At 56.8% G+C, this 10,176-nt stretch overlaps 1 protein-coding gene across 1 annotated transcript in view; it reads right to left on the reverse strand.

Annotated features, from left to right (window-relative positions):
- Positions 1–238: 238 nt before the first annotated feature.
- The window catches only part of LOC105301314, a 20,721-nt gene continuing 10,783 nt past the window's right edge, over positions 239–10,176 (reverse strand). Inside the window, exons 6-13 of the mRNA XM_023519753.1 lie at positions 10,148–10,162; positions 9,272–9,300; positions 8,506–8,596; positions 5,727–5,761; positions 4,957–5,047; positions 3,283–3,317; positions 2,062–2,155; positions 239–588 (exon numbers count right to left, since the gene is read on the reverse strand). Of these exons, the coding sequence (XP_023375521.1) occupies positions 466–588; positions 2,062–2,155; positions 3,283–3,317; positions 4,957–5,047; positions 5,727–5,761; positions 8,506–8,596; positions 9,272–9,300; positions 10,148–10,162 (513 nt within the window). The 3' untranslated portion in view covers positions 239–465. The remainder of the gene's footprint in view (positions 589–2,061; positions 2,156–3,282; positions 3,318–4,956; positions 5,048–5,726; positions 5,762–8,505; positions 8,597–9,271; positions 9,301–10,147; positions 10,163–10,176) is intronic.

Here is a 10,176-nt window from a genome sequence, read left to right on the forward strand (position 1 = left end):
GTGCTCTGGAGAGGAAAGGCTGCCTGGGGCGACCTGAAGTCACCGAAACCTCGCGGGCGGGACGCGGAGGCCGGTCTGAGCTTCCCTAGAACACTTTGCCGCTTCCGTGTCAGTCACTACGCAAACTGTCCCGTGGAAGCTGGCACGTGTCCACTGCTAAGGTGGCCACCACTGCCCATCAGCGCCCACGGCTCAGACCGCTGGCCACACAGAAGGGTGCCCGGAGGCCGCACTCAGTCACCTGCAAGCAGTTTCCGCCTGATGCTTCAGCAGGTGTCCGGCCCCCCCATGGGACCTGCTGCTTTTCCGTGCACAGAGCAGGCGGGTGGCCAGGCAAGCTGGGACATCGGGGCTGTCCGAGAGCTCCAGCTTGTCCTCTGTCATCACTGAGACACCAGGCACCCGGGCCGCTGACTGTCCACTGGTGGTTTTCTTGCCAGGAAATACTGTCACTCTCTGGGGATTCTAACTGGGCAAGGTCGCGATACGACCCAGACCGCACGGCATCTTACCGAAAGCTGAGCCTTCATTTTTCACTCTGTCTCCATCCACGGGCCACTGCATTTCCTCTTGCTGGTCGCTGGCAACCTACAGAGAGAAAGAATAGGGGTGCGTGGTGTAGCGTTTGTTCTGCCGCCAACGGGGACGGACTGCAGCAACAAAGTACATTCCGGAGACAAACGGGCCGAGCTGTCCCTCTGGTGAGGGGACGTGGCAACCCCCTCACCGCCCGGTATCAGACCGGTCCCTGCGTGAGGGGCTGAGTGCGACCGCGCAGGGCGGCAGATGCTGGCTTTGTCCTCTGTGTGTTCACCGTGCAGAGACCGGTGGTGGCCTGCTGATGAGTGTGGGGCTCGTGGTAGCCGACTGCTTCAGGAAACAGCCCGGCCCGGGGGCACAGAGCTGAACAGCCGTGCGCACAGCAAGCCCACTCCTGGAGGAGGTCCCACGCACTCACAATGCGACAGGGGTCAAGGTCGGCCCTGGCAGCACCAGCTCAGCTGGGAAGCAGCCTGAGGCCCCTCCGCGGCAGGCAGGGAAGTGGCTTGGGAAGAGACAGCCACAGAAGCAAAAGCACACGAACCACGGTGACACATGTCAACAGGCTTGACAGCTTAGTACTAAGTGAAAAAAGGTGATTCTCCAAAGACCCAAACATTAACACACAGCGTCCTCTCTGCAAAGTCAAAGTAACCAGTGAACGGCGTGTGTGCATTTCTCAGAAATACATGGTCTAAAGCAGCAAATTAAAAGGAAAACAGGAACGAAGAACATTAGTGGGGTGCAAGGACCGGAATGGGGGCCGCGTCAGCAGATGGGGCCATGTCAAGACCTGGCCCCTCTTTGGGTGGTGGGCCTTCTGTTATCAAAAATAACTAACGCGAACGTCAGTAAATGCAAAGCAGGTCGTACACAGACCAACGACGAGAACGTCCCCAGCCGAGGGGTACGGCTGACACGGGTCCTCAGGCCCGGGTCACAGCCGCCAAGCGGGCGGCGTCCGTCCCGCCCACACGTCCTGGCCCACGTCACGGCACTTCTCGCTCGCACACGTCCTCGCTCAGCTGGCCTTCGACACCTGCCTGGGTCCCACTCAGCTCAGTCACACACACGCCACCTCAGTTCCCGCAGGCAGCGATCCCCAACATCGTGAGAAACCCCAGAAAGGTCGAAAGGACTATTCAGAGAACACCCGTAAAACGCCCGCCACCGAGGTGCCATCGTGGCTCTGTCCCACGACTGTCTGTTGCCTCACGTCCGGTGCGTGTCAAAGCCGGCAGCACGCAGCAGCGCACCTGGCCGCAGTAAGCCCCAGACGTTCCGGCTTCATGACAGCCATCTCTGGCACTCCTGTCACACACGCACACACGCAAGCCCCACAGCCAAGGACATTTTTTGCCCCTGCTTTTTCTGCTGTAGCCACCGCAGCAGCACCCCTGGGAACACCATGAACGCGTCACACCTGTGAAACAGCAGTTCCAGATATGGAATGCGGTCCTGACTTCAGTTTGCGGGGAGCCTGACACCCCACAGTTGGCTCAGGGCGGCCGCTCTGCTCACCTTGGTCAGTGAAGCGCTCCGGGGGCTGATGGACGAGATGACAGAGCTGGAACTCGAGGTCCCAGACAGTGGCTGGAACATCATGCGCCTCGCCCTGCGGGAGGGAAGGGGACGGCGTGTGGGCCAGTGCTCGCCGGGCTGGGCGCGGGCGCCCAGCTATTGTCCGCATGGCCCCGGGGACACGCAGCTCCGGGGGGCGCGAGGGCAAAGCCAGCCGCGAGGTGGGCCGCGGCCGTGTGGACGCTGCGCCGGCGGACAGGACGCGGCCTCGCGAGCGACGGGCCCGCCCCGTGTGCGTCCATTCTCCACGGCCGAGCCCTTGACAGCCCTGCAAGGATGAGCGGACCAGAGGACACGCAGCACCGTGTCTGCTGACCGCCACCGCAGGGGACCTTTCTGGAGCCAGGGTTCCCTGCCACAGCGTGCCCGTCATCAGCAGCCTCCCGCCCCCCAGGGACATGGCGGGACTGCCCCATGGGCATGGTTCACATGCAAGGGCCCTGACCCGCCAACGGCGACAGCGGACGAAACGGCTCCGAGCTTAGCGGGCGACACGCCGTCCGGGACGGCGGCGGCAGAGCAGCCTTTGGAGGGCAGAGGCGGACACTGCGGGGAGCGAGGAGCACGTAGCCCACGTCGTGCGGGGTTTCCTGTCACGAACGCTCCGCGACAGATAGCTTTCCACGGCTGCACGCCTCTGTCACCGGGACGCAGTGTGCCCCTCAAATGTGTGCCTGAACCTGGGCCGTGATCGTAATAACAGGCAACTTTCTGCCTTTGTGAAATTAAAGGCGAAAAAGTCGCGTGTGCTTCGGCTGGGCCTGCGCGCCACGCGCTGGGGGCCGAGTGTCCGAGGACACAGTCAGCTCGCTGGGCTCAGGAGCGAGTCCAAAGGATGAGGCCCGGATAACCGGGCACAGCCGCAGACCACAGAGAGGGCTGAGCGTGCCGACTGGGTCCCGGACACACGGGACGGGAGCGGCCACGACTCAGACGTGCCGTGTCAGCTGTGGAGGGTGTGGGGAGGGTCCCTGAGACTCTTCAGTAAGTGACGCAGGAAGCCATGCGAATGGCCAGCAGTGTCAATAATGGAGACTGAATTTTGTTTTCTATTGTGTCATCCCATGACATGTGAATCACTTTTCTGAGCTATCTGAGCTAAGACACCACACAGCCGTTTTTCAGAGACGCGAAACAGCTCGAGGAAGCTTGCAAACTTACCCTGGCACGGGAGAGCTGAGGCCGCCATCCATCTCCTGCGAGGGAACAAGTGATAATTCACAAAATGAAAAAGGCAGGCAGGCGTTGCTGACGCCAAGCTTATTAAACAAAATTCAAGTCTGTCATGGGAGGGTCGTGGGCGCCGGTGCCTCTGGGGCTCCGGGGTCTGGCGCCCGCTTCCCAATCCCTCTCTCATGGCCTCAGCTGTGTCCCCTCCAGCTTTCACGTCCTAACCCCTGCCACTTCCGGCCTCGAGAATCACGAGACGCTAAGTTTGTCATTTAAGCCCCAGCCTGCGGCCCGTTACGGAAGTGCCGGCAAAGCCGGGTGCCACGTGACACGTGCATGTTCCGCTCCTCTTAGGCGAGAACCAGGGAGAGGGCGGGGGTCCCACAATGGTATGCAGCAGAGTTGAGACGCTTGCCAGTGTGGCCCTATCCACCTTCCTAACTACGTCCCGGCTCGTGGTACAAGATTCCCACTTCCTCTGGGTCCCGAACGACACTGGTGATGTTAACACTTTCGATCACAGTCACTGTCCTGGGTGTCTAGTGACATCTTATTGTGGTTTTGCGACTTACTAATGACTAACCACAGGGAACAGTTTTTCACGTGCTTATTTATCATCCATAAATCTCTTTTGGTGAAGACTTTGTTCAAATCTAACCCTAACCCAACTCACCCCTAATCCTAACCTTAACCCTAAATTTTGAAAAAGTCCAATGTGCCGTTTTGTCTCTTCTTTTTTGAACTTTAAAATAATGTTTAACATTATTTCATGCACTTTTACTCTAAAAATCATGCAACCAAATGTAACACTTTGGAAAATAAACTAAAAATTACCTAGAGTTCAATTATCCTATTGCGTTTTCCTATCCTATGCATCTCCCATAGAATTTGGTTTTTGTTTTCTACAGTTGGCAAATGTGCCACACATATTCTTAGAGGTGGCTTTTCTCACTTACTGTACTATAACTACTTTAAAAATATTGTTATATAGTTTTCATATCCAGAATTTTCAATGGTCTCTTCACCTTTCTAGACTGAATATTCAGCCTGTTTTAATCGTTCACCTAATTTTTGGATTTTTAGATTATTTCAGATTTTTCATTATTATAAACATTGTGCAGAACACACACATTACATGATTTCTTCCAGAGGTGACAAATTTTGCGTCTTACATTTAGGTCGATGATCAATTCTGAGTTAATGGTTCATAAGGCTGAAGTAGGTACTAAGTCATTTTTATTTCGATATGGATACCCTGTTGTTGAACTGACTCTCATTTCTCCCCGTGGGGTAGCCGTGGAAGCCCGTCCAGGTCCACAGGCCGTAAGGTCCAGGTTTACTCCGGCAGCCTCTGTTCCTCTGCATGGCATGTGGCTGAGCGGCGCCAGCTCTACAATCCTATGCCTGTAGCTTTACAGTGAATGTTTGTCAGACTGCATATGTCCTAGAACACTGTCGGCTTTTAAAAACTTTTGGTCACTATGTTTTTTAAATACAACTTTCAGGGTCAATTGGTTCATTTCCTTAAAAATCAAATCAAAACAAAAAGAAAAAACCCTGGGGATTCGACAAGAATTCTCCCAACCTCAACTCCGGGGAGGCCTGAGCCCCCGCCTCTGGCGCTCAGCCCTGCGTCGAGGACACGCCCAGACGCTCGGCGCTTACCCCTGGGGCCGAGTCCTCGGAATACATGGCGAGGCTGACAGCATCAATGGTGGACAAACCAATGAGTGAAGGGTTCCTGCACAGCATTGAGCTACGAGGAGAGAAGGGAGAGGGACACGTGTCGGCCAGGGGGACGCTGGCTCTGGGAAAGGTCTCGGGGCCTAGGGAACTGCGTGTGACACAGGCTCGCGCCAGTGCTTTTCCTTAGCTCTGCAGGGGCTGGACACCAGCCTCCCCCAGGACACCTTTTGAGTGACTGCTCCTGACTTCACGGCACTGGGCAGGTTCCAGGGACAGATGGAAAAAAAGGGGTCATCTGGGAGGTGCCCAGAGGAGGGAGTGAAATCTGAACTAGTGGGCGGGTGTCACCAGCACCAATGTAGGACAAGTCAGCCGGTCAGCAAAGGCCTCGTGTTTGGCAGGAGTCAGATGTTCAAGTTTGCAAAAGTGGGGGCCATAGCTCAGGGTGTGGGACAGAGACAGAGGCTGTGGGTCCCCAGAAGAGGCCCAAAGAGGACCCAGACTCTCAACCTCGCACGGGCTCATAGACACATGGGAATAAGCGAGCACTGTGTGTGCCTTACGTTGCCAGAGGCAACGTCAGTACCGACTCTGCCGTGACCTGCACGGTTGGCCGCACAGTTAGTAATGACACGGGCTACCACCTGTCTACGTGTCGACACAGTCCCACCATGAGCCAGCAGGGGTTAGTGTCCTGTGGATAGAGTGTCTCAGAAGCTTAAAAAATTCTGGCGAGTGTATACACTTACCAGGGTGCAGGCGAGATGAACTTGTCAGTGAGCACCTAGTGGGGAAAAGGAGTAAATTAAAAATGCTGTTGCTGACATGAGCTCATCGCACACAAAATCAAACCACCGCCTACCAGATATTTAGTTCCATACTTTGGTGTTCCCGGGGCTGGGACAGGACCAGCAGTGGGGACGGACCCCTCCTCCCACCGCCCGTGACACGTGCACCTGCGTTCTCCCTGCTCCTTCAGGAAACACCCAGAACGGACAGCTGGTTCACAGGACACGCACATGTGTCAGGTTTCAGACGCGGTCGAGCCTCCGTCAAGGTGCTGAGATTTACACTCTCGCTAGGAACCAGCGATCTTCCCACTCGGATACTTGGCACATGATCATTTTGATCACAGCGATGCGTGGTAGACGCTGCGGTCGGGTGTGTTTACCTACCGTGGAGGCGTGAGCATGTGCTCACGTGTCACTGGCCCGCCCGTTCATAGCTTTTGGTGAAGAGTCGTTCACACTTTCCGCGTTTTAAACACTGGGGTTTCCCCCTCACTATGGAGCTCTGAAAGTTCCCTATGTAGTCTGCAGAAAGCACAGGGTTTGCTAATGCTGTCATCCGGCCTGTGGCGATGGCCGTCCTCCCTCCAGCTCCTCTTACTGCCAGTGCTCCCATCGTCCCCGTCGAGACCTCTGCGTCGTCACTTACGGTGCGTGGACCAGAGATGACACACCCACTTCTGGGGTCTCTGTCCTGCTCCACGATCTGTGTGTCTGTCCTCACCCTGCCACACTCAGTCTCCAGGTTCTTTAGTGACACATAAAGTTGGGCTCTTAATCTTTGTTGGTTCTTTTTTCCAGACTATTTTGGCCACTAAAAGTCCTGAAAAGCCATTCATTTAGGTTGAGCTTGCAATCTGCTTTAAAGATGCTTTGGGAATTGTGCAGGGACTGGGTGCGTCCTCCAGACCAAGGAGAGGGACATGCCAGCCACAGCCACAGGGGTGTCCCGTCCGAGACACTGCGTCTCGCAGCATTACACAGGTGGTGTTCCAGCCGGGAACGGCTTCCAGCTCTCAGGACCGTTCGTGCACATGTACGTCCTTCACTCTACTCACGTGTCGTGTCACGTGAGACTCGGCATGGACAGACTCTGGACTTCCTGGACAAGCCTCGTGCGGTTGTGTTGTAAACTCCGTGTTCACATTGCTCGTTTGATTTGCCAGTATTTTTAAGTGACGTTGGTCTACGGCGATGATGGCCACTGGCTATGAAATTCTGTCGTGATGGCGTTTTCCTGCTGTGATTTTAGGTTGCTCTGCCCTCAGAGCATCTATGGAGGCGCTACTTCCTCCTCTGATTCCTGAAAACAGTCTCTGTGCAACAGGTGTTTCTAAAGAGAACACTGGGCCGAAGTCATCTGCATACCCTCAGTCCTGGGGTTCCTTCTGGAAAGTTCTAACGGAGCAGTCTGGTTGCTTGTCATATGTCTATTTGGGTTTTCTATTTCCTTTAAATCAGTTTTCTTAGCTTGTGTTAATCAACTGGAAAGGCTGTTAGTTCCTTTCTTAAGTGAGAGGCTTAATCGAGCCGCGAGGGCTCTTAATTTAGGCAGAAATGCGCAGCAGACGCAGCCCCAGGCACTACACTTGTGCCTCTGAGGTTCTCTGTGCCCATCCGCTGTCACCTGCCGCTCTGGAGGAGAAGCTTGTCCCACTGAGGGTGGCGGGGACGGGAGGAGCCCTCGGGCTCCGAAGGCTCCACCCACACTTAGAGGTGAGCCTGGCACCATCTGTCAAACTTGGCCACCAGAACGGGGATAATAAGGACGTGTCTCCAGTGAACCCTTAGGGGGATTAAATGTGACAATGGGTGACAAGTGTCCAGAGAGTGGCAACAGGGTCACAGTGACTTCGATTCCTGAGGAAGGACCGTGACACGGTAACCATAACGTGCTCCATCACCTCCCCGGGACGTGTGATCGACAGCCACCGACCCAGGAGTGGAGGGACGTGCACGTCACCTGGACATACGATGACCAGCAGGGACGCTGCAGATTCGCTTCGTGCACATCGGACATTTCTTTGCTTCTTGAAACTACCCTTCCTGTCAGTCTGAGAAAGCCGACCACATGCCGGTGCCCTGCGTTGCACCTCCACACACGGCGGGGCACGAGATGATCCATCTGCCACAGCCCCGCTGTGCCCTGGGCAGGTGCTTCTGGTCTTGTCCTGGAGCTGGCTTGGGCCGGGGCCCCACTAAGGGTTTTATGGGTGGCAGGAAGTGGCTGGGACGGACAGGCCTGCTTGGTTGGGCTATGGCCTAAGCTGTGACTGTTGTCATCTCTGCTCCCTCTGCAGACCAGTGACAGTGTCTGTAACACGGAACCTGATGCCAGACTCGGCTCTGAGGGCCCTGCGGTGGCCTCGCTGGACCCGGTTGTGCCCCCTCCCTGCTGGTCAACCCATCGTGTTGAGATCAGGTGGCGGTGCAGACAGGCGGAGCCGGTGGCAGACGGCAAACTCGGCAGAACCCGCACGCGCGGCGGGGCAGTGACACCCAGCTGTCCTCTCACACACGCTCCGCCCCTTCCTCATCCAGAGCCTTTTCTGTCTCTCGCATTTTCTGCGAGTCCCCACCCAGCTGGTTCCTTCTGAGCAGCATCCCAGGAAGCACGACACATGCTGCAGCCAGTGGCACAGGCACCTCTGACACGGTCCTGAGCTCAATTCCGGGCCCTGAGTCCCCGCCCCTGGCGCTCCGTCCTGCACTGAGGACATGCCCAGGGCTCAGCACTTACCGCAGGCAGCGGCTCCTCGGGATACATGGTGATGCCGATAGTGTCAATGCGGTTCATTAGCACAGGTGAATTTTCCCTGGAAGGCACACTCCTAGGACGGTCAGAAGAGACATGTGTTGGCCAGGGGGCCCTGGACTGTGGAGGGTCTTGGGGCCCTTGGGACCTGCTTGGGACACGGGCTCACCCCAGTGCTTTCCTTTGCTCTGCAGAGGCTGGACACCAGCATCCCGCGGGACACCCTGTGAGTGACTGCTTCAGACTTCATGGCAAAGGGCAGATTCCCAAAGCAGGTGGCAAGGGAGGGGTCACCTGGGAGGTGCCCAGGCACAGGGAGGTTAGTCTGAATAAGCGGCGGGAGCCGCCAACAGCTCTGTCATTCAGGGCAGCCAGCCAGCAACGGCCCCAGGTTTGGCAGGAGGGAGATTTTCGAGTTTGCCAATAGTGGGTGGCCATGGCTCCAGGTGTAGGACACAGACAGAGGCTAATGGTCCCCAGGAGAGGCCCAAAGAGGACCCAGACTCTCAACCTCGCACAGGCTCATAGACAGATGGGAATAAGTGAGCACTGTGTGTGCCTTACGATGTCGGAGGCAGCGTCAGTACCGACTCTGCCGTGAGCTGCACGGTTGGCCGCACGGTTAGTAATGACACGAGCTACCACCTGTCTATGTGTCGACAAAGTCCCACCAGGAGCCAGCAGGGGTTAGTGTCCCGCAGACAGCTGTGTCTCGGAAGCTTAAAAAAGTCTGGCGAGCGTACGCACTTACCAGGGTGACATAAAGTTGTCAGTGAGTTTCTATGTGGGGAGGGGAAAAAGGAAATATCGTGACATTAAAACCGAAGTGGCTGACACTCAGCTCATCGCACACTAAATTCAAGCTAACTTTTACTGGATTTTCAGTACCACACCCTGGCGTCCCCCTGGGCTGGGACAAGACCCTCAGTGGGATGGACCCCTCCTCCCACCGCCCGTGACACGTGCTCCTGCGTTCTCCCTGCTCCTTCAGGAAACACCCAGAACGGGACTTCTGGCTCACAGGACAGAGGCGCCACTGGTCTTGCCCAGGAGGTGGCTTGGCCTGGGCCCCACTAAGAGTTTTTTGGTAGGAGGAAGTGGCTGGGACGGACAGGCCTGCTTGGTTGGACTATGGCCTAAGCTGTGACTGTTGTCATCCCTGCTCCCTCTGCAGACCAGTGCCAGTGTCTGTAACACGGATCCTGATGCCAGGCTCGGCTCTGAGGGCCCTGCGGTGGCCTCACTGGACCAGGTATGTGCCCCCTACATGGACCCAGCCCCTCCCTGCTGGCCCATCGTGTCGAGATCAGGTGGTGGGGCAGACAGGCGGAGCCGGTGGCCGACGGTACACTTGGCAGAACCCGCACGCGCGGCGGGGCAGTGACACCCAGCTGTCCTCTCGCACACGCTCCGCCCCTTCCGCATCCAGAGCCTTTTCTGTCTCTCGCATTTTCTGCGAGTCCCCACCCAGCTGGTTCCCAGGGAGCAGCATCCCAGGGAGCACGACACATGCTGCAGCCAGTGGCACAGGCACCTCTGACACGGTCCTAGCTCCGTTCCGGGCCCTGAGTCCCCGCCCCTGGCGCTCAGTCCTGCATGGAGGACATGCCCAGGGCTCGGCACTTACCGCGGGCGGCGGCTTCTTGGGATACCTGG

The sequence above is a fragment of the Pteropus vampyrus genome, unplaced genomic scaffold (genome assembly GCF_000151845.1).
Source record: "Pteropus vampyrus isolate Shadow unplaced genomic scaffold, Pvam_2.0 Scaffold235, whole genome shotgun sequence".
Lineage (NCBI taxonomy): Eukaryota > Metazoa > Chordata > Mammalia > Chiroptera > Pteropodidae > Pteropus > Pteropus vampyrus.